Below are 24,612 nucleotides of genomic sequence, written 5' to 3'. Positions count from 1 at the left end.
GAGTGTGAACACTCATTCACTTATCTTCTCCCACACTATCAAACACAATCACCTTATTGATTTGTGTGTTTTTGTTTTCTATATGTTTGTGTGTTAATACCTTGATAACCGGCTTATTTATTTATGTACCTATGTATGTTTTTCTTAACCCTAAATGTCTGCTTTTTTGTTTTGTTTACATTTGTTTTGGGTAATTTCTCTCTTTTTTTAGTTTTGTTATTACTCAATTTGTTTTTTTTTTCTGTCACATTCATAACATTGTTTTTGCAATTCTTTCTTTTAATTTTTATCACATTGAGTGTGTGAGTTTTTCAAATAAAATTAAATGTGCTACAGTGGTTTGATAAGGTTAAAAATGTTGTCAAAATTAAAAAAAAAATCGTCTTACCAAACATTTTCTTTTTTCAAATTTAGTACAACTAACTGTCAAAGTCTCCTAACATCTTATAAAACAATTGTATTTTTTGTTTTTAGAACAGTTCTAGTTCAGTTCTAGTTCTAGTTCAGTTCTAGTTCAGTAGTAGTTCAGTTGTAGTTCAGTTGTAGTTCAGTTCTAGTTCAGTTCTTGTTCAGTTCTAGTTCAGTTCTAGTTCAGTTCTAGTTCAGTTCTAGTTCAGTTCTAGTTCAGTTCTAGTTCAGTTCTAGTTCAGTTCTAGTTCAGTTCTAGTTCAGTTCTAGTTCAGTTCTAGTTCAGTTCTAGTTCAGTTCTAGTTCAGTTCTAGTTCAGTTCTAGTTCAGTTCTAGTTCAGTTCTAGTTCAGTTCTAGTTCAGTTCTAGTTCAGTTCTAGTTCAGTTCTAGTTCAGTTCTAGTTCAGTTCTAGTTCAGTTCTAGTTCAGTTCTAGTTCAGTTCTAGTTCAGTTCTAGTTCAGTTCTAGTTCAGTTCTAGTTCAGTTCTAGTTCAGTTCTAGTTCAGTTCTAGTTCAGTTCTAGTTCTGTTCTAGTTCTGTTCTAGTTCTGTTCCAGTTCTGTTCTGGTTCTGTTCTGGTTCTGTTCTAGTTCTGTTCTAGTTCTGTTCTAGTTCTGTTCTAGTTCTGTTCTAGTTCTGTTCTAGTTCTGTTCTGGTTCTGTTCTGGTTCTGTTCTAGTTCTGTTCTAGTTCTGTTCTAGTTATGTTCTAGTTATGTTCTAGTTCTGGTCTAGTTCTGATCCCAAAAATTTGTTGTTTACATTTTAAATTTAAATTTTTTGCTTTGCAAATTTTGACAGCCAAACCGCTGTGCAAAGAATTAATTTTAGTGGACTTTTTGAACATTTTGACAAATATCCAGATGAAAACAAAACAAAAACACAATGTTTACAAATAATAAAAATAAAATAAGAAGAATTCGAAAAAACAAGATCATTGTTTACAAAACTGTCAAGAGTGAGTAAACAAAACATGTGTGAGCATGTTTATGCCAGAGTGTGCAACCACTAAGTAAACCTGTAGCACAATATAAATATTGTTTTTGTTTTTATATTGTACATTATTATTTATTTAAATGGTTTTGAGGAGAACTATATTTCTTACCTTAAAGAGAAATTAGACAATAAACAATAGAAAACACCTTTTTCTTGCTCAATTTTTCATAAGATTACGCTCATATCTTTCTTTATTTTACGCTTAGAAGAGGCTCGAGGAATTTAATTTTAATTTTGGTGTTTTTTTCTGTTTGTTTTTGTGTTTTCTTTTTGTATTTCTTTTACTTTTCAGTACTTTTTTTTGCATATATTTTGCCTTGATGCGGAGAAAATAAACTTATTTGTGTTTTAGATTTTGCACAGTGAGCAAGTAGATAAAATTGAAAGAAGAAAACAGAAAATTACAAAAATAATTATGAAATTAAATTAAATTATAATAAAAAAAAAAATTTATTGAATGACAAAAATAATTATGAAATGAATTGTTGAATGAAATAAAAAATAAATAGTTTAAAGAAAATTTTTTAAAGAAATTAATACAAAAACTCAATTAAAATAATAAATAAATACAAGTTTATAAAATAATTAAAAATATTTAAAAATGTTGCTGCTGGTAATTGAAAACTAATCAATTTTTTTTTTTAATTTAAAACACTAAAAACTTTTAACACTAAAAACTTTTAACACCAAAATTTACATAAAAACTTAACAAAAAAAAAAAAAAAAAAATAATTTAAACACAAACCGTAACAAAACTAACAATTATTTTCAATTGATTTAAATTAAATTCAATTAACAACTTCAAATACCTACAATATTTTGCATTACAAAAAGAAAAACGTCAGAAAAAAAGAAGAAGAAAATACACACAAAACTGTGAACTGAACTTTAAACTGTAAAATTAACATGAACTTGAAATTATTGAACAAAAAAAGTTTATTAATAAATTAATATTAACAAAAATCATATAAATAAAAATTAATTAAAACAAGTACAAATCTCTAACCAAATACTAACTAACCATGGCACCCAGGATTATTTCATATTTTTTGGTATGCACCTTATTAATACAAAAATTTAATTTTTAAAAATATTTTAACAAACTAATTATTTTTTTAACAATTTTTACTAATTTTTAAGTATTTTCTTACGTCATTGTACATTTTTTTTGTTGAAATTTTAATTTCTTTGAAGTTAGTGCTTGTCACGTTCCACAAATAATATGGATTTTGATAATTATAATCAAATGAATTGACGACAATTTTTTTAAATTACAACAAAAGGCTAAATTTTTTTAAAACATTTTAAATTAAAATGGCTTTAAATTAAGGGAGCCTTTTATTGCTTAAAATTTTATGGGAAAAAAAATTAAAAAAATTATTTTTTATAATTTACAACTAGTTCAGTTCTAGTTCAGTCCTAGTTCAGTTCTAGTTCTAGTTTAGTTCTAGTTCAGTTCTAGTTCAGTTCTAGTTCAGTTCTAGTTCAGTTCTAGTTCAGTTCTAGTTCATGTTCTAGTTCAGTTCTAGTTCAGTTCTAGTTCAGTTCTAGTTCAGTTCTAGTTCAGTTCTAGTTCAGTTCTAGTTCAGTTCTAGTTCAGTTCTAGTTCAGTTCTAGTTCAGTTCTAGTCAGTTCTAGTTCAGTTCTAGTTCAGTTCTAGTTCAGTTCTAGTTCAGTTCTAGTTCAGTTCTAGTTCAGTTCTAGTTCAGTTCTAGTTCAGTTCTAGTTCAGTTCTAGTTCAGTTCTAGTTCAGTTCTAGTTCAGTTCTAGTTCAGTTCTAGTTCAGTTCTAGTTCAGTTCTAGTTCAGTTCTAGTTCCGTTCTAGTTCAGTTCTAGTTCAGTTCGAGTTCAGTCTAGTCGTTCTAGTTCAGTTCTAGTTCAGTTCTAGTTCAGTTCTAGTTCAGTTCTAGTTCAGTTCTAGTTTCAGTTCAGTTCAGTTAGTTCAGTTCAGTCAGTTCTAGTTCAGTTCTAGTTCAGTTCTAGTTCAGTTCTAGTTCAGTTCTAGTTCAGTTCTAGTTCAGTCTAGTTCAGTTCTAGTTCAGTTCTAGTTCAGTTCTAGTTCAGTTCTAGTTCAGTTCTAGTTCAGTTCTAGTTCAGTTCTAGTCAGTTCTAGTTCAGTTCTAGTTCAGTTCTAGTTCAGTTCTAGTTCAGTTCTAGTTCAGTTCTAGTTCAGTTCTAGTTCAGTTCTAGTTCAGTTCTAGTTCAGTTCTAGTTCAGTTCTGTTCAGTTCTGTTCTAGTTCTGTTCTAGTTCTAGTTCTGTTCTAGTTCTGTTTTCTAGTTCTGTTCTAGTTCTGTTCTAGTTCTGTTCTAGTTTCTGTTCTAGTTCTGTTCTAGTTCTGTTCTAGTTCTGTTCTAGTTCTGTTCTAGTTCTGTTCTAGTTCTGTTCTAGTTCTGTTCTAGTTCTGTTCTAGTTCTGTTCTAGTTCTGTTCTAGTTCTGTCTAGTTCTGTTCTAGTTCTGTTCTAGTTCTGTTCTAGTTCTGTTCTAGTTCTGTTCTAGTTCTGTTCTAGTTCTGTTCTAGTTCTGTTCTAGTTCTGTTCTAGTTCTGTTCTAGTTCTGTTCTAGTTCTGTTCTAGTTCTGTTCTAGTTCTGTTCTAGTTCTGTTCTAGTTCTGTTCTAGTTCTGTTCTAGTTCTGTTCTAGTTCTGTTCTAGTTCTGTTCTAGTTCTGTTCTAGTTCTGTTCTAGTTCTGTTCTAGTTCTGTTCTAGTTCTGTTCTAGTTCTGTTCTAGTTCTGTTCTAGTTCTGTTCTAGTTCTGTTCTAGTTCTGTTCTAGTTCTGTTCTAGTTCTGTTCTAGTTCTGTTCTAGTTCTGTTTCTAGTTCTGTTCTAGTTCTGTTCTAGTTCTGTTCTAGTTTCTGTTCTAGTTCTGTTCTAGTTCTGTTCTAGTTCTGTTCTAGTTCTGTTCTAGTTCTGTTCTAGTTCTGTTCTAGTTCTGTTCTAGTTCTGTTCTAGTTCTGTTCTAGTTCTGTTCTAGTTCTGTTCTAGTTCTGTTCTAGTTCTGTTCTAGTTCTGTTCTAGTTCTGTTCTAGTTCTGTTCTAGTTCTGTTCTAGTTCTGTTCTAGTTCTTCTAGTTCTGTTCTAGTTCTGTTCTAGTTCAGTTCTAGTTCTGTTCTAGTTCTGTTCTAGTTCTGTTCTAGTTCTGTTTAGTTTGTTCTAGTTCTGTTCGTTCTGTTCTAGTTCTGTTCTAGTTCTGTTGTAGTTCTGTTTTAGTTCTGTTCTAGTTCTGTTCTAAATCTGTTCCAGTTCTGTTCTAAATCTGTTCTAGTTCTGTTCTAAATCTGTTCTAGTTCAGTTCTGATTATATTCTAGTTCTGTTCTATTTCTGGTTTAGGTCCTAGGGAATACATTATTTACTTGAGAATGAGTTTTGTTTTACCTTTTAGGCTCTTTTTTTTCGCTGAAGATCATTTCTTTCTTTTAATAACAAAGGTACCTTGAAAGAGATGATTCAGGGTCAAAGATTAAGGAACATTTTATAAAACTATTAAGCCTTATTTTTCGTTTATTAGGCGATTTGGATGAAATATTAAAAAGTACCATAAAGAATAATGGTATTTTCTAGCACAAACTAAATTAAGTAATTAAGTATTTATAAAAACTTAAAAGTACATAAGTACTAATAATAGTGGTCTGTTAACTTCCTCTGCAAAAAAATTCTCTTATTTTTGTCATAATAGTAAATTTATAATTCAAACACAAGTACTTTTCCAACAATTCCATTAAAAATTTTCCAAATCTATTTGTGACAAACGAAAATCCAACTAAAACCAATTTAATTATTTGTTTAATATTTTAAAAAAGAGTGAAAATTAATTGGAGCATTAAGGGGTTAATTATTTGCTTATATTTATGAAAGATATTTGTTATTATGACAATTTTCATAAATAATATTTAAATTTCTTGAAATAAAATGTTGACAAAAAAAAAAAACCTAAAACAATATGTCAGCCAGCCAACCAACTAGACATTTTTTCAGTCCAAAGTTTGCAAAAAACACATTGAATCGTAAACTTATAATTTATAAACGAATGAATCAATTTGTATTAGAAACCAATTAATTATTTATAAACAATCAAACGTTTATATGGCTGCTTAATAAGCGGCAATAAATCGAAAAAAAAAACATCTAATAAAATATACAAATTATTTTAAAGTTTTTTTAAACAATTGATTGAAAGTTTTTGCTGAAAAGTTAATATTTATTAAGTCATGCTGACTAATTTAGATAATATATTAAGTAGTAGAAGACAGTTTGTTAATATGAAAATTAAATAATAGTATTTGTTATAAAATGTTTTAAAACATGAGATGGCAAAAGTTAATTGGAGGAAAACGAAAATGTTAATTATTTTAATAAACTTAACCCAGCAAACAATTGTTAGAGGATAAGTTATTTCGGAATAGTTATGTTTGTTATGTGCTTTTTAAAGGGTTAAATAAAATAGTAGTTGATCACGTATACTATTATCTCTGTTTTTTAGACATTTGTTTATCATTTTCTTTTAAAAATTGTAAAATTTTATCAATAATTTCAGTGTCAGTGTTATTTCTAAATATCAAATGTCAATGAAATAATAGAATTAGTCTAGACCTTCAGGTTTAAAGAGAGATATCGTGCTATGATTTTAAACAACCTCGAATGATATCTTTGAATAATAATCTATAAATATAACAGTCTTCGATAGAAATTTCCTTTGGAAAAAAACTGTTATACAAAACATTGTTTATAAAAAAAGTTCATTCAAAAACTTTCTGTGGGAATTACGATTATGCTTACAATTTTCTGCAAAGAAAACTGTTATACAAATGATTTATCAAAAAGAAAATAAAATTGTAAAAATGTCTATAAAGAAAACTGTTATACATTTCAGATTAAAAAAAGTTATACAGTGTTTCTGTATAAAAAGATGTTTGTATACAAAAATTCTGCAGAAAACTCTGTTATATTTTTTAAAAAAATATTGTTATACTACTTTTCTCTAGAAAACTATTATACTCTTGTAGACCAACTGTTTACAAAATATTTTCTATAGAAAAAGTTTATACAGATAATTTTTAAAAAAAACTGTTATACAGAAAACTTTTAATAAAAAATCTGTTATACAAAAATTTTTTGTAGAAATATATATAGAATATTTTCTCTAAAAAACTATACAATTTTTTTTATAAGAGAACTGTTGTACAGAAAATATCCTATAGAAAAACTGTTATATAGATAAAATCTGTTATTCAGAAAATATTCTATGAAAAATACTGTTATATGATAAACAATCTATAGATAAAACTGTTATACAAAAATTTTCTATAGAAAAATCCTTTTTTTACCATATTTTTACAAAAACACTGTTATACAAAAAATTTTCTCAAGAAAAAAACTATAGAAAATACTGTTATACAGTATATATTCTTAAAAAGAACTGTTATACAGAAATTTTTTTATGATAACAATTGTTATATAGAAAATTTTCTTCCGAAAAAACTGTTATACAGAAAATTTTCTTTACAAAAAATTATAATATAGAACATCTTCTAAAAAAACTGTTATATCGAGTTTTTTCTATAGAAAGAACTGTTATACAGAACTTTTTTTTAAAAAACTGTTATACAGAAATTTTTCTATAGTAATAATTGTTATGTAGACAATTTTCTTCAGAAAAAAAACTGTTATAAAGACAATGTTATAAACAAATATCTTTGATATCTTCTATAGAAAAAATGTGATACAGAAGATTTTCTTTAGAAAAACTGTTAAATAGACTATAGAGAAGAAGCTGTTATACAAAAATTGTTTATAGAAAAAACTGTTATAGCAGTTTTCTACAGAAAAATAAAATACAATTTTCTATAGAAAAATCCGTTGTACTTAAAATTGTTTATAGAAGAAACTGTTATACACAAATTTCCCTAAGGAAAAATTGTTATTCAATAACTTCCCTAAGGAGAAACTGTTATATAGAAACTTCTCTAAAGAAAAACTGTTATACAGTAAATTTTCTATAGAATATATATACACAAATTTCCCTAAGGAGAAACTGTTATACTGAAACTTCTCTAAGGAAAAACTGTTATACAGTAAATTTTTATTAGAATATACTGTTAGATATAGATTTTTCTATGGAAATTACTATTATACTCAAAATTTTCTATAGGGTTAACTGTTATACACCAATTTTTGTATAGAAAAATCTGTTATACACAAACTTTTCATTGTTATTACAAACATTTTTCTTTCAGTTATAGAAATATTTTCTAAAAAAAACTGTTATACACAGAACTTTTTGTAGAAAAACTGTTATACACACAATTTTCTATAGAAAATATTGTTATACATAAATATCTTTGTATTGAAAATTGTTATACATAAAATTTCCATTGAATATTATACAAAAGACTTTAGATGACAAACTTATTCTTTTGCCAAATCCGAACAAAACAACGAATATTGGTCTGGTTTAATATATACGCCCAATTGAAAAGACAAAGTAGGCGTGGCTTACTTAAATAAATTCAAAGTTTTTTGTTTTTAAGCCAAACAATATTAATCAAACTCATCTTATATCTCAAAACTTTTGTTCCAAATTTAGTTCAAATTTCAATCTTAACCACGATCTATAAAACAAATTCCCCAAATAGGAAGTCCATAGATCATATCATATCGTTGGAATTAAACCAGGTAGAGTGGTCACTTGAAAAACTAAAAATATGTACTAAATAAATAGCATTGATTATTTCTAGGGATTTGATAAGATTTATTTTAAAGTAGACTTCTGCCAACAATAAAACAATAAAAATATACGTGTGCTTTTAATTTTTAAAACATCAATATTTTTAATTAACAAACAAATCATATCAATTAAAACCCAAAGATAGATAATAAATAAGGAGGACGGTTGGTTGTTGAGTAATAGAAAAATATTTATTTTTATAAACTGATTAATGTTAATGATTTAGTAAATTTTAAAGGAAATATTATAAAGATTTGGGAATTTAAAAGAATTTTTTTATAAATTAATATTACTCATACGCTCTAGAGTTTGAAAACATTAAAATAAACTTTCTTTGTTGTTTGTTTAAGGAATCTTTTTGTCACTTCAATTTTATGATTATTGCATAATATCAGTTAGTTTTCTAACTAATTTTGAAATTTTATCATATGTTCATGTCATGTCAGTTTTAGTCTTCTTTTTAAAGTTCGTGTTTATTATCAAGTGCTCGTTTAATCATTTTTATTAATAGATCTATTTATTTTAAATTGTTATTAAATATGATTAAATATTTATTTTGTATTTATTTTTGCTGCAAAAAAAAAAAAAAAAATTTAACAAAAATTTATATTTAAGTTCACAGTAATTGTTTAAAATTTCCTATGGAAATTTTTATTTCGTTCAGGTATAATTAAGTTAAGTTTAATTTGAAACATGACTTGTGAAAAGAAAAAAAAAAGTAAATTTGCTAAGATGCCTTAATTACTTGTTAATTAAATCTATAGAAATTATAAAGTCTATATAAAATAAAGTTATTTAAGTTCAATTAAAAGATTGAAAAGATTATTTTATTAATTGGCGGCATAAACTGAAATCATTAAAATAATTTTAAAATTTAGATATAGGTCGTACAGATTATGGCAATTGAATTTACGCTCTAACTATTATAATAAAAAGAAATTCCTGCTTAAATATAGGTTCATATATGTCCGATTAGATAAAATTTTCATGTTAATACTAAACTTGATATCAACATATTTTATAACTTTATTTTTAAAACATTTACAATCTGTTTAAGGTTTTTTCTTTGTATTTAAAAATAACTTTTCTTTAAATTATCGGGGAAGAATTTCCTAAACGATTTAATTAATTATCAAAATACACACACATATCGTATGATTTATATTTATTTAAATGATTTTAACTTGCAAACGTATGATTAATATTAATTGAAATGTTTAATGAAGCGTATGATTTATTTAAATTACTGTTCAATATAAAAAAATTAAGTTTTGTTGCAGTTTTTTCATTTATAATTAAAGAAAAAACACAAAATTTTTTATAAATTTATAACAGTTTTTAAGCCGATTAAAACTGTTCAAAAAGATAAAAAGTTTTCGATAAAAATAAATAAAACTTTTATTTAAAGAAAACTAATATAAGGAATTTTCTTAGTTAAAACAGTTGTATAAACAGTTGAAACTGTTATATAAACATTTTGTTGTAGAAAATACTGTGTAAAAATGCCTGTATAAGAGTTTATTTTATGAAAAAATTGTGTATAAGAGTATTTACTATAGAAAATTTGTGTATAACAGTGTATAAACAGTATTAAGCAAATAATATTAAAGCAAATTTTGTTTAAAACAGTTTTTTTTCAAAGTAAATTTTACGTATAACAGTTATTTTTCAAAAAAAAAAAAAATTGTGTATAAGAGATTTTCTAAAGAAAATTTTCTGTATAAGAGTTTCTCTCAAAGAAAATTTTGCATATAACAGTTATTTATCAAAGAAATTTTGGAGTATAAGCGATTTTCTAAAGAATATTTTGTGTATAAGATTTTTTTTCAAAGTTTTTTGAAGGGAAATTTTGTGTATAAGAGTTTTTCTAAATAAAATTTTCTGTATAACAGTTTTTTTTTTCAAAAAACATTTTGTGTATAAGAGATTTTCCAAAGAAAATTTTGTGTATAAGACTTTTTCTAAATAAAGTTTAGAGTATAACAGTTATTTCTGAAAGAAAATTTTGTATATAAGAGATTTTTCCAAAGACAACTTTGGGTATAAGAGTTTTTCTAAAGGAAAATTTGTGTATTAGAGTATTACGGTCTTTCTAAGGTAAATATTGGGTATAACAGTTCTTTCCAAAGAAAATTTTGCGTATAACAGTTTTCTCCAAGGAAAATTTTCCGTATAACTGTTATTTTTCAATGAAAATTTTGGGTATAAGAGATTTTTTTAAAGAAAATTTTGTGTATGAGAGTTTTTTTAAAGAAAATTTTGTGTGTAACAGCGTTTCTGAGGAAAATATTGTGTATAACAGTTTTTTTCAAAGAAAAAATTGCGTATAACTATTATTTTTCAAAGAATATTTAGTGTATAACAGTTTTTATAGTGAACATTTTGTGTATAACAGTTTTTTCCAAAGAAAAATTTGCGTATAACAGTTATTTTTCAAAGAAAACTTTGTGTATAAAAGTTTTTTGCAAAAAAATTGTGTGTATAATAGTTTTTCTAAAGAAAATTTTTTGTATAACAGTTTTTTCCAAAGAAATTTTTGCGTATAAAAATTATTTTTATAAAACATTTGTGTATAACAGTTTGTGCTTCATAAATTTTTTTATCTTACAAAAAACTTGCGTATAACAATTTTTTTTTATAGAAAATGTTGCGTATAACAGTTTTTTATAACAAAAAATTTTGCGTATAACAGTTTTTTTCTAAAGAAAAATTTGCCTTAAATAGTTTTTCTAAAAAAAATTTTGCGTATAACAGTTTTTTATAACAAAAATTTTGCGTATAACAGTTTTTTATAACAAAAATTTTGCGTATAACAGTTTTTCTCAAAAAATTTAAGTATAACATTTTTTTAAAGGAAATGTTGCGTATAACAATCTTTTTAAATAAGGTGTATAACAGTATAGAAGTGGTAATTTTATAAAAAAAATTGTGTATAACAGTATTTTAGTAAACAACATTTTTATGGAAAATGTGTGTGTATAACAGTTTTTTTAAAGAAACATTTGCGTATAATTTTTCATTTATAGAAAACTTTTTCTTAAGTGAAATAAGGTGTATAACAGATTTTTTATAATTAAACTTCTGCGTATTATTAATTTTTTCTAAAAAACAGTATAACAGTTTTTCTAACTGTATAGAAACAATATTCTTATTGGCAAATTGCGTATAACAGTTTTTTCTGAAGAAAATTTTACATATTACCGGTTTTATCTAACAGTTTATAACTTTATAACAGTTTTTCTAACAGCATGAGAAAATTTTGCGTATAACAGTTTTTTTTTTTGTAAAAAAAACTACTTTTTATTAAAAACTTAACTTATAATAATCTCAATTTTCTCTTTTAAAACAAATAAAATAAAAATTTTCTTTCTCTACTTCTTTTCGTTTTAGTGCGGCATGCGCCATCCTAATACTGGACTAAGCGAAGACGACCTAAGTCGTCTTACTGGTTCTTCATCTTCGTCAGCATCTTGTCGTAATAATAATAACAATAATTGTAATACATTATCCTCTTCCTCCTCCTCATCGTCTTCGTCATCATCTTCCTCCTCCTCCTCTTCTTCGTCCTCATCATCGGCTTCATCGTCCGGTGCTAATACTCCTGATGATTGTAAAAATCAAAAACAACAACATATCAAAAATAAACATGATACAAAATCTCCTTCAAAACATCATCAACACCAACAACAACATGCTTCGTCATTACCCGAACAATTGGAAAATAATAAAAACACACAAACACGTTTCAATTCCACATATCTGCCCGAGATCATAAATCCTTTAGAATGGCAAAAATCACGTAAACGCAAAGAACGTCTCGACAGCAGTTCTTCACAAACACAGGATCGTAAATTACAGCGTTCGAATAGCGAGGAACTTTTGCCACAGGACAACGAAGGCAAATTGCAAAATAATAATAATGTAGCCTCCACACCCTCGGATTTGGGAGTGAACACCTTAAAATCTCTCAAAAATGCCGATAATATAAGAAGAGTTTCATCGGAGGATTTCAAACGTACACCCTATGAGGTGTATGAACAGGAATTGAAAGAAACAGAAAATGTTAATGGCTCCAAGGCCTCCGATGAAAATGATGGCAGTTTGGCTAATCGCCAGTCACAGCGCTGTCAGGCCTGGACAGTGGGTGTGCCTATTAAGGATATGACTAGAAGATCACGTTATGAAACTAGTCCGGCCCGTTCACAGCGTCACTCACCCATACGGGTGTGTTTCAGTGGCAATGGCAATAATGGCAAGCATCGCGATAACAGCGATGATAGTGAGTGTGAGCACGAACGTCGTCGCAGCAGTGAACGTTTCTGCAAGTCTCGTGCTCCTCCTGGGCGCAAAGCTTCGGGTGTAACCAAGAAATCGACCAATTCCTCTAATGCCATCAGATACTTGCCCTCCAAGTTGAATGATGAAAATGTCTATAAATACGATTTGTCGGCTTTAAAACATGAAAGACGTGGTTTTATAAGTAAGAAATCATCATCATTATCATCATCTGCAGCAACAGCATCCACAAATGCCGGCGAGAAAAATAATACCAACGATTTGAATGACAATAATTTGATAGATTTCAATAATGCTTCTAGCAAAACTTTGGCCAAAACTATATCACCAACCGCCTCCTCGAATGGCTCCACAGATGATGTTAACATCAATGCCTCAAACAGTTCGCAGCAGCAGAAAACATCAGCCAACAGCAGCAAGAACAGCAGTCAAAACAGTTTACACAAACTTCCTCTAACCACCTCAGCTCAAGATGCACTGCCATGGGATCGTTCGGTACCCGAAGATCAAACTCCCGTTTTAAGCAGACGTTACGCTACCGTACGTCCGCATTTAGTCGATTCCATTGATACGGCTGCTAAACTATCCAAGGTTAAGCCTTTTGCTCAGCCATATCACAAACAACATCAGACCGCAGCCCAAATGTTGGCCAGCGATCTGGATGATGATGATTGCATGGAATCCACATTTCGGGCTTTCACTTCTTTGGAGAATATGAAAACACGTGAGCTTATGCAACAGGTTATACCCAATGTTATGGCCTTTCAATCTCCCGAGGAACGCATGAAACAGATTAACAAACGTGTTACGGCCCTAAAGAAGAAACTCTCTCAACTGGAAGATTCCTATGAAGTGCGTTGTGGTTATAAGCCCTCGCAAGCAGATCGTTTAAATGACAAATATATGAAACATATATTATCGGAATTGAGCAAATTGCGTAAAGAGCGTCATGAGTTAAAGGCTGATCCAATGGCTGCTCTGGGCCTTAAAGTTAGCGGTGGCATGGATGCTGAACAGAAATTATTGAAAATGAAAGCTACTTTGTTAGAAATTGAACAGGTGAGTTTTTTTTTTTGCAATTGTTTGGTTACTTTTTTAACAAATTGCTGGGTCAGACCCGGGAAATTGTGAATAACTTAGTACTATTGTAGATTAAAAAGTACTTGGACTATTCTATGAGCTAGCCTTCTACATAGTTGATGAGTAATATATGTATTTACTATTATATTGATTAGTCTACTGACTAATCTTCGAACCAGCCTACTGGGTAGTCATTGACAGATCTGTGTAGTTTTTGTACTATTCTATGGACTAGTCTATTGGCTAGTTTAAAAATTTGTCCATGAAGTAGTGCATTGGCCAGACTATGGACTTGTCAATGTTTTAGTCAATAACCTCTTCTGTGGTCCGGTGAATTGACTAGTATGTATGAGTCTACTGATTAGTTTATGGACTAGTCTATGGACAAATCTATGTACTTGTCTACTGACTGGTTTATGAACTAGTCCACTATATAATCTATTGACTGATCTATAGACTATATCTGATCTATGGACTATATCTATAGTACAGCATTTTCCATCCCTGCTATCAGTTCTCTTGCTGGTCGCTCTGTTTTTGCGTCTTAATATTCTACTCTTTTATGTTAAGGGTAGAAATTTTACTCTTTAAAATCAATTGTTAATTTAACAATTCTCTTCTCTTAAGCAAACTCTCTTTTGCTACTCTTATTTATCATAATTTGTCAATTTGAAAACTGTTGCCAAAAATTCAATTAATTTTTCTGTGAATTTATTTTGATTGATTCATTCATATATAGGGTTACATACCTATACATTTGTACATACATACATACACATTTAAATGTTTGTCTGTACTGATATATTTATTGATGTTTTTCTGTTTTCTTTTTTACATATTTACGTAGTATTTAATGTGTCTTAAATGTACTCGGCATTCTGGTACTTTTTAAGGCAGCATTTTATTATTATTATTGTTTTTTTAACTTTCAGTGATTTATTTTGGCATGTGTTTATTATACGCAGTACTTTTTACACTCTATGTACTTGTAAGTACATACAAACATACATGACAATTTGTATGTTTGCTTGTAATATACATACCACAGTTGTTGAGTGTTTCTAAAGAAGAGGCTTGTTTTTGTTTACATTTTTAATTATATAAAGTCTAAGACTAATTTGCATATACGATGAAAAACACGGTAGCAATTAAAATTCGGAAGTTTATGAACTATAGCACAGTGGTTTAGATATGTTCTGAAATACTTAAATTTCATTCTTTTTAGGTGCCAAGCCTCCATAATGAAAATAAGTGCCAAGCACCCCTTATGAATGTCCGTGAATTTTTTTCCGAAATATTCACATTGATTTTAAACGAAGTTCGTGCATAAATTTAAGTTTATATATAGATTTGATTGAAGGGACACAAGCAAGTTGAAGAGTTGCCTAGAATGAATTGATCGTTAGTAAGTAAGTAGTAAGTAAGTAAGTAAGTAAGTAAGTAAGTAAGTAAGTAGTAAGTAAGTTAGTTAGTTAGTTAGTTAGTTAGTTAGTTAGTTAGTTAGTTAGTTAGTTAGTTAGTTCGTTAGTTAGTTAGTTAGTTAGTTAGGTTAGAGTTAGTTAGTTAGTTAGTAGTTAGTTAGTTAGTTCGTTAGTTAGTTAGTTAGTTAGTTAGTTAGTTAGTTAGTAGTTAGTTAGTGTTAGTTAGTTAGTTAGTTAGTTAGTTAGTTAGTTAGTTAGTTAGTAGTTAGTTAGTTAGTTAGTTAGTTAGTTAGTTAGTTAGTTAGTAGTTAGTTAGTAGTTAGTTAGTTAGTTAGTTAGTTAGTTAGTTAGTTAGTTAGTTAGTAGTTAGTTAGTTAGTAGTTAGTTAGTTAGTTAGTTAGTAGTTAGTTAGTTAGTTAGTTAGTTAGTAGTTAGTTAGTAGTTAGTTAGTTAGTTAGTTAGTAGTTAGTTAGTTAGTTAGTTAGTAGTTAGTTAGTAGTTAGTTAGTTAGTTAGTAGTTAGTTAGTTAGTAGTTAGTTAGTTAGTTAGTTAGTAGTTAGTTAGTTAGTTAGTAGTTAGTTAGTTAGTTAGTTAGTTAGTTAGTAGTTAGTTAGTTAGTTAGTTAGTTAGTTAGTTAGTTTAGTTAGTTAGTTAGTTAGTTAGTTAGTTAGTTAGTTAGTTAGTTAGTTAGTTAGTTAGTTAGTTAGTTAGTTAGTTAGTTAGTTAGTTAGTTAGTTAGTTAGTTAGTTAGTTAGTTAGTTAGTTAGTAGTTAGTTAGTTAGTTAGTTAGTTAGTTAGTTAGTTAGTTAGTTAGTTAGTTAGTTAGTAGTTAGTTAGTTAGTTAGTTAGTTAGTTAGTTAGTTAGTTAGTTAGTTAGTTAGTTAGTTAGTTAGTTAGTTAGTTAGTTAGTTAGTTAGTTAGTTAGTTAGTTAGTTAGTTAGTTAGTTAGTTAGTTAGTAGTTAGTTAGTTAGTTAGTTAGTTAGTTAGTTAGTTAGTTAGTTAGTTAGTTAGTTAGTTAGTTAGTAGTTAGTTAGTTAGTTAGTTAGTTAGTTAGTTAGTTAGTTAGTTAGTTAGTTAGTTAGTTAGTAGTTAGTAGTTAGTTAGTTAGTTAGTTAGTTAGTTAGTTAGTTAGTTAGTAGTTAGTTAGTAGTTAGTTAGTAGTTAGTTAGTTAGTAGTTAGTTAGTTAGTTAGTTAGTTAGTAAGTTAGTAGTTAGTTAGTTAGTTAGTTAGTGTTTTAGTTAGTTGTAGTTAGTTAGTTAGTTAGTTAGTTAGTTAGTAGTTAGTTAGTTAGTTAGTTAGTTAGTAGTTAGTAGTTAGTTAGTTAGTTAGTTAGTTAGTAGTTAGTTAGTTAGTTAGTTAGTTAGTAGTTAGTTAGTTAGTTAGTTAGTTAGTTAGTAGTTAGTTAGTTAGTTAGTTAGTAGTTAGTTAGTTAGTTAGTTAGTTAGTTAGTTAGTTAGTTAGTAGTTAGTTAGTTAGTTAGTTAGTAGTTAGTTAGTTAGTTAGTTAGTTAGTTAGTTAGTTAGTTAGTTAGTTAGTAGTTAGTAGTAGTTAGTTAGTAGTTAGTTTAGTTAGTAGTTAGTTAGTTAGTTAGTTAGTTAGTTAGTTAGTTAGTAGTTAGTTAGTTAGTTAGTTAGTTAGTTAGTTAGTTAGTTAGTTAGTTAGTTAGTTAGTTAGTTAGTTAGTTAGTTAGTTAGTTAGTTAGTTAGTAGTTAGTAGTTAGTTAGTTAGTAGTTAGTTAGTTAGTTAGTTAGTTAGTTAGTTAGTTAGTTAGTTAGTTAGTTAGTTAGTTAGTTAGTTAGTTAGTTAGTTAGTTAGTTAGTTAGTTAGTTAGTTAGTTAGTTAGTTAGTTAGTTAGTTAGTTAGTTAGTTAGTTAGTTAGTTAGTTAGTTAGTTAGTTAGTTAGTTAGTTAGTAGTTAGTTAGTTAGTTAGGTAGTTAGTTAGTTGTTTGTTTGTTTGTTTGTTAGTTTGTTAGTTAGCTCCTTCATCTGAGCCTCTGGTGGGAATCGAAGCCAAATCGGAAACAAATAATGTCTACGTTAACGCTTTACTTTTTAAACTAACCCACTGTGCGGCCTTTAAATCTTTGTTTATTTACTTATTTTGTACTTCATTTGATTGATATGAGTTTTGATTTGTTCTATTAAATATTGTAAATTTATTTATTTATTGATTTGTAGACAAAATTAAAATTTGTTATCTAATACTAATTAAGATAACACAATAACGGTATTTATGCATTTTTAAGTACATTTTTATTAACATTTTTGTTTATAATATCAACAAATTCTCATTCATTACAATAGTTGTAAAGTGCTTTCGAGAGAATAAATTTTATATAGAAAACAAACTGTTTAATGAATCTCTTGAAAACTCCTTGAAAAATACACAGACTACTTTGGTAGATTTGAGTAGTAACCGAAAATTTTCCCATATTTGTATAACTATATAATAAATTTATAAACAATTTGAATGAATAATTTATTTACCACAAATTTTGCAACATATTGCATCATTAATAAAATAATTGTTTCAAATCAAAGTATTTAGTAAACACAAATATTTCAAAGAATTATTCATTCATTTATTCATCCAAAATAATTAATTATTCATACCAACAAGATTTTAGATCACCGGCGTTTTAGCCTATAGAAATTCTTAATTTAAAATACACAATTTTACAATTAAATAATTGTATATTATATGTATTTGCAATATATATATTTTTTTTCTTTTTTGCTACCGGAAATCAAATTATAAATAAATGTAATTTTCTTTTGTAAACATGTGAACAAATTTTTCATTTTTAATTGTTGTAAATAGAGGATAAAGAATTGTGAAAAATAAATTTAAATTAATATTTTAAATGTAAATTTTGTTCAATGCTGCACATATTTTTTTTTCGTAAAAAACAGAAAACGACAACATGAAAACAATAACATTTGTAAGAATTCTTGTGTAAAATAACAACATTTTTGGGAGGTTTTTGTAGGAAGAAGAAAAACAAAAAAACAGATAAACAAAAAACAAAATAATTATTGGCAAAAGAAAACAAGGTATATAATTATAAAGGGAAGGAATCCCTATAAGATAAATAAGAATTTTTTTCTTTAAAATATTTCAAAAAACATAAAATAATTGTAAAAAAATTTAAATTTTGTAAAACTAAAGAAAATCGAAATTAGAACAAATTGTGCCAGTTCTGAACGTACTTTCAGATTTTGATTCATAGTATTGTTAATTTCTTTAAAATTTACTATAAATATAAAATAGAAAACAATTTTCAAAATTTTTGGAAATTAAGGAAAACCGAAATTAGAACAAATTTAGCCTATTCAAACCGTGTATTCAGAATTTTTATCAGAATATCGTAATTTGCTTAAAAATTTACGATAAATGTAAAATATAAAATATTTTTCAAAATTTTGCAAAACTAAAGAAAATCAAAATTACAACAAATTTAGCCTATTCAAACCTTTTATTCAGAATTTTAATTACGATATTATAAATTGCTTATATATTTACGATAAGTGTAAAATAAAAAATATTTTTCAAAATTTTGGAAGACTAAAGAAAACCAAAATTAGAACAAATTTTACCGATTCAAACCGTGTATTCAGAATTTTATTCAGAACATTGTAAATTGCTTGAAAATTTACGATAAGTTTAAAATAAAAAATATTTTTCAAAATTTTGCAAAACTAAAGAAAATCAAAATTAGAACAAATTTTACCGATTCAAACCGTGTATTCAGAATTTTATTCAGAACATTGTAAATTGCTTGAAAATTTACGATAAGTTTAAAATAAAAAATATTTTTCAAAATTTTTAGAAATTAAGGAAAATCAAAATTAGAACAGGTTCTGCCAGTTCAATCTGTATTTTCGGAATTTTAATTAGGATATTGTAAATTGCTTAAAAAATTACGATAAGTGTAAAATAAAAAAAAATTTTAAATTTTTAAAAATTAAGGAAAATCAAAATTAGAACATGTTTTACCTAAACAAACTGCATTACAAAAATGTCTATAAAATAAAAGTAAATTGTTAAACATTTTACGATAATTATTAAATTATATATTTTTGTAAGGAAAATAGAAGAAAAATGAAATAACTACTGTTTTATTTAAAAGCTTAAATTAAAAAGCCTGCCAAGGGTTTGTTTCTTAGCTTAGCATAGACACTCTTAACCTTTAAGCCCCAAGATATAACAAAATGACCCACTTTTCTTTAAAATTACAAAACTATAAGAAATCTAAGAAAGTTCTTTAAAAACACTGTAGTTTACAACTGGAAAATAAACAGTGTAATAAACAAAATCATTAATCATTTTGAAAATATAATTTTATCAAATAAATAAAACACAAATAAATAAAAACTCAAGGTCTTTCAACTGTTTTTTTTTTCTTTTATATTGTATCACAAATATTATAAAAAAACACACAGATTTAAAAAACTCATCAAATAATATAAATTTTAATTAAAATGTTTTATGGTTTTAAAATAAATAACTCAAAAAAGTAAAACAAGTTAAATAGAAAACGCGAAATCATATTATTTTGTCATAATGTAAACAAGTAAAATATTAAATATTTACATTTTAAAATATTTTATTTAAAATATGGTTTTAAAGGTGTGTTTTTTTTCTATAAATAACAATATAAATATATTATATATATAAAAAATATATATATATAAAATACTTAACGTAAATATTTATATATAAAAAATGTTTTGTTTTGCCCATTTGTAAATTAAAAATAATTTGGCAAGATTTCAATATATAGTATATACCCAAAAAAATAATGAAACAAATACAAAAAAATTGTCATAAATTTTTGTTGTTATTTAAAAATGATATTTATGATTATATAGTAGTCTCTGACGTTATTTGTTTAAATATTTCGAAATATACATATAGTTTGTTCAGACTGTTTTTCTACTCACGTCGATATACTCTACTAATGAAAAGTCATGTCTGCACTTACTCATAACAAATAAAAAAAATTGTTGGGATAAACACTTGAAACAAAAATAAAACAATTTTCAATATTTGAAAATTATTAAAATAATTTCTTTAGCGGAAACTTGGCTTTATGTTAGGCTAGATCAGATATTATTATTAGGTTGATTAAACTTTTCAATACTTAGTTAAGGCAAAAATCTTTTGTTAACAGTTTTTCTAGCTTAGTCTTTTTTCAGGATAATTTAGCCTTTCTGTTTTACTTAGTCCTAAAAAGGCTTTAGAATTAAGAGTTCATAAAAATTATCGATTGAAATTAAGTCTTCATAATACCGAAAAAAAATAAGTGAGGTAATATCACTTAACAATCTAGACTACTGATGAAAAACCCCAATTCCATCGTATTATCAAAAAGATGTTATTCTCTTAATTTAAAAAATTAAAATTTACTCAAAATGTACAAAAATAATGTCAAGACTTGTTCTAGCATTATTGGAAAGTCTACTTTTCTGACCCTTTCGAACTGTTTTTGAAATCAACTTTTCGACTTTTAACGACTTTTCGACTTTTTATGAATATTCGACTTTTTGACTTTTAACGTCTTTTTACGACTTTTCGAAAATTGGTGAATTTACGACTTTTTATGACTTTTCGACGTTTTAAGACTTTTCGAGTTTTTACAACTTTTCGACTTTTTAGTTAGTTAGTTAGATAGTTAGTTAGTTAGGTAGTTAGTTAGTTAGTTAGTTAGTTAGTTAGTTAGTTAGTTAGTTCGTTAGTTAGTTAGTTAGTTAGTTAGTTAGTAGGTTAGTTAGTTAGTTAGTTAGTTAGTAGTAGTTATAGTTAGTTAGTTAGTAGTTAGTTAGTTAGTTAGTTAGTTAGTAGTTAGTTAGTTAGTTAGTTAGTTAGTTAGTTATTAGTAGTAGTTAGTAGTTAGTTAGTAGTAGTAGTTAGTTAGTTCAGTTAGTTAGTTAGTTAGTTGTTTAGTTAGTAGTTAGTTTTAGTAGTTAGTTAGTTAGTTAGTTAGTTAGTTAGTTAGTAGTTAGTTATTAGTTAGTTAGTTAGTTAGTTAGTCTAGTAGTTAGTAGTTAGTTAGTTAGTAGTTAGTTAGTAGTTAGTAGTTAGTTAGTTAGTGTTAGTTAGTTAGTTAGTTAGTTAGGTAGTTCGTAGTAGTTAGTTAGTTTAGTTAGTTAGTTAGTTAGTTAGTAGTTAGTATTAGTTGGTTAGTTTAGTTAGTTAGTTAGTTGTTAGTTAGTTTTTTAGTTAGTAGTTAGTTAGTAGTAGTTAGTTATTGTTAGTTAGTTAGTTAGTTAGTTAGTAGTAGTTAGTTAGTTAGTTATGTTAGTTAGTTAGTTAGTTAGTTAGTTAGTTAGTAGTTAGTTAGTTAGTTAGTTAGTAGTTAGTTAGTTCAGTTAGTTAGTTAGTTAGTTAGTTAGTAGTTAGTTAGTTAGTTAGTTAGTTGTTAGTTAGTTAGTTAGTTGTGTTAGTAGTTAGTTAGTGAGTAGTTAGTTATTGTTAGTTAGTTAGTTAGTTAGTTAGTTAGTAGTTAGTTAGTTAGTTTAGTTGTTAGTTAGTTAGTTAGTTAGTTCGTTAGTTAGTTAGTTAGTTAGTTAGTAGTTAGTTAGTTAGTTGTTAGTTAGTTTAGTTAGTTAGTTAGTTATGTTAGTTAGTTAGTTAGTTAGTTAGTTAGTAGTTAGTTAGTTAGTTAGTTAGTTAGTTAGTTAGTTAGTTAGTTAGTTAGTTGCACTCCCTATATTTGTAGATTCTCGAAATTTTAGCTCTGCTGCTTTAATTCTTCTTGTTGGAAGGGTTCCATTAATTCGTTTTTGCTCGAACTATTTTTCATCTTCTGATCTTTTCATTTTAATATGATCTTTAATGTGTTAATAAAAACTGTTGTTTACTAAATTTTCATTGCGTTAAACATACCCCCATCTGAAACTTTTATCTGAATGTATATACATAGATTCTTGAGCACGTGACAAGCAGTTTATTTAAAAGAAAAAAATATATAGATACATATAGAAATAAAGTATGATAAATTTGTTAAAAATAATTTGTTTATAATATGATAAATGTTTAATCTTAATGGTGACCTAAAAATACATCTGCTATATAATATGATCGATTTAAAATGACAGATTCTTAAAATGTTTAAGGTAATTATTTTTAAAAGACAAAAATATTAAATAATGGACTGAAAGGAAATCTTAGTAATACAAAACTAGATGTCTGATCTAACCAAAACAAATTAGCATTTACTAATTTCTATTTATCTTTTAATCTTTATTTCCAGAGTCTAGCCGAGAAACGTGAAGATACAAATCGTTCCGAGACATTAGAAGAACTAACCGCCGATCAATTGGTACAAGAAAAAACTGCTGTACAACATGGTCTTCTGTACTTCGAATCATTGTACGGAAGACCTTCGACAAAAGATGAACGTGATGCGGCACGCCCACTATACGATCGTTATCGTCAACTCAAACGTATGGTATCGCGTAGTGTCACCTTAACCGGTTCTTGCCTAGGTGGAGCACCAGAATTGCCCACAATTTTAGAACATGAAGCCATGGTTTTCGAAGCAACACCCCTGCAATATTCCTCCAATAACAGTACTGAGACTACTAACTCACCTACAACCGATTCACAGCAACCGCCCACTACCGCCAGTTCAGATGAGTCCACAACCACTACAACAACAGTTAACACACAACCTTCGCAGCAGGAAAATATTAGTTTCCTAACCATCGAACAGTTGTGGGATAATTTGGATAAGACAAGGGAAGAAAAGAAACTGTTAAAGCGTATAATACGCGAATATGAGACTGTATTCGAGGAACAAAATGGTCGTAAAATGTTAAAGAGTGATCGTAAAACTATCGAAGAAACCTATGCCCAATATAAGGAGAAAAAGGCAAAGACACGTCTCTTGCAGGCTTTGATTAAAAAGCAAATATCACGCTGAAGGGTTAATTTGGAAATATATAGATATACAAATATACAAACACACAAAATGTATGTAGTATAGAGTATAGAACAGTTTAGTAAAGTTATATTAAAAGTTTTTATTATTAAAACAAAAAAGCTTAATATAACAGCTGGACGAGAGAGAGCAAAAGAAAAAATGTTTGTGAGCTAAAGCTAAGAAAGCTTAAGTAGGTTTAAACACCTTTGTTAGAAAATATTGAAAATGTTATACAAAAGCTTTAACAAAAAGCTTTTGTTTAACATAGTAAAATATAACAATATTTTATATGTATTTAAAGAGAACAACAACAAACCCCTTTATAAAAAGCATCTCATTTATAACAGTTTTATAACATTTTTTATTTTTTATTTCCTATTAAGGAAATATTAAGGAAAAAGTTTGGTTTTAAACCAATTTATTTTTTAAACTTGTTTTAAAACAAAGAAGTTTTTTTTTATGTGCTTAACTTCTTGTTATTGAAAAAATAATACAGTTTTTTAAAAAAAAATTTTGTTTAATTTTTAAGTAAAATATAAATATTGTTTAGCATCATTTTATATACACACTTACATAAATTATACATTATACATACTTATTATATTGTTATTATTTATTACATACTTTATTTATAAATTATGTATTTTATTTTTGATTTTCTTTTTTTTTCATTATTTCATATATTTTTTTTTTTATTATTATTTCGCTTGTTATATAGTCTAGACATGCCATAAATAGTTTTAATGTTGATAAAAATACAACATAAAAAATAAAAAAGAAATCATGTTAATTTTAAATTAAAAACAAATATAATTCTTTTGTTTTTCTTTTTCTAAAAACTTTTTCTTGGTAAAAAGTTTAAAAAGCAGTAATTAAAGCAGCATAAATATTTTGTAAAAAAACAACAACATAAAAAACTATTAAAATATTTATAAAAATTTATATAATTAATAAACCTTTTTTATATTAATATAAACAAAAAAAATAAAACACAAACTTTATAAAATCCTTTAAGAAAAAATTCCACATATTAAAAATATTTATGTAAGACAATTATTTTAATTCAGCAGCAGTTTTTTTTGAAGACTTTAAAAATTTACACAAAATTTTGAAATTTTTATAAAAAAGACAACAAATTTTGAAAATAAAACAAAATTTTTATAAAAATCCAAAACTGTTATTAAAAAAAACCTATAAAATTCATTAACATATTGCAACTTATTTATAATAATTTATCAAAGTTTTATAAAACAAATTTTCATATGAAATTTCTTCTATAACTGTCTTATACATACAAATTTTATCAAAGGTTTATAAAACAAATTTTCATACAAAATTTGTTCTATAAACCGTTGATAACTGTTTATCAAAACCTCTAAGTTTAAAAGGCTTCACTCCATTCATCCAACATAGGGGATTATTACATTAAGATCTTTTCTATAAGATTGAAATTTGAATATCTTCAAAGTGAGTTCGAAACTAAACTGGTCTATTGACTAATCTATGGCTTATGTAATAGTTTGTTGACTTTTGGACAAGTCTACTGACTAATCTGCTGAATAGTATTTTGACTTCGGACTAGTCTATTGATCGGTCTATTGAATTGTCTATCGATTGGTCTCTGGACTAGTTTATTGACTAATCTAAGGACAATTCTATTGACCGGTCAATTGACTGGACTATGGAATAGTCTATTGACTTATCTATGGACTTGTGTAGTGATCATTCTATAGTCTAATCTATTGGCTTATTTACGTAC

At 26.6% G+C, this 24,612-nt stretch overlaps 1 protein-coding gene across 8 annotated transcripts in view; it reads left to right on the top strand.

The window, feature by feature from the left end:
* The window catches only part of LOC119606046 (serine-rich adhesin for platelets), a 101,227-nt gene extending 77,623 nt beyond the window's left edge, over nt 1-23,604 (top strand). For 6 of the 8 annotated variants that reach the window (XM_037959414.1, XM_037959415.1, XM_037959419.1 and 3 more), the window contains 2 exons: nt 11,517-13,481; nt 22,182-23,604. In XM_037959414.1, coding sequence (XP_037815342.1) covers nt 11,523-13,481; nt 22,182-22,853 — 2,631 coding nt within the window. In that variant the 5' untranslated portion in view covers nt 11,517-11,522 and the 3' untranslated portion in view covers nt 22,854-23,604. Of the gene's footprint in view, nt 1-1,738; nt 2,015-2,123; nt 2,454-11,516; nt 13,482-22,181 lie in introns of those variants that run through there. The other 2 variants (XM_037959413.1, XM_037959412.1) reach the window with 2 other exon arrangements.
* Nucleotides 23,605-24,612: the final 1,008 nt, after the last annotated feature.

Source organism: Lucilia sericata, unplaced genomic scaffold, assembly GCF_015586225.1.
Source record: "Lucilia sericata isolate MDLA Ls3-8-SP2 unplaced genomic scaffold, ASM1558622v1 Contig000547F_arrow, whole genome shotgun sequence".
Taxonomy (NCBI): domain Eukaryota; kingdom Metazoa; phylum Arthropoda; class Insecta; order Diptera; family Calliphoridae; genus Lucilia; species Lucilia sericata.
The sequence above is the reverse complement of the archived record's forward strand: the minus strand, read 5'-3'. Positions and strand labels throughout refer to the sequence as shown.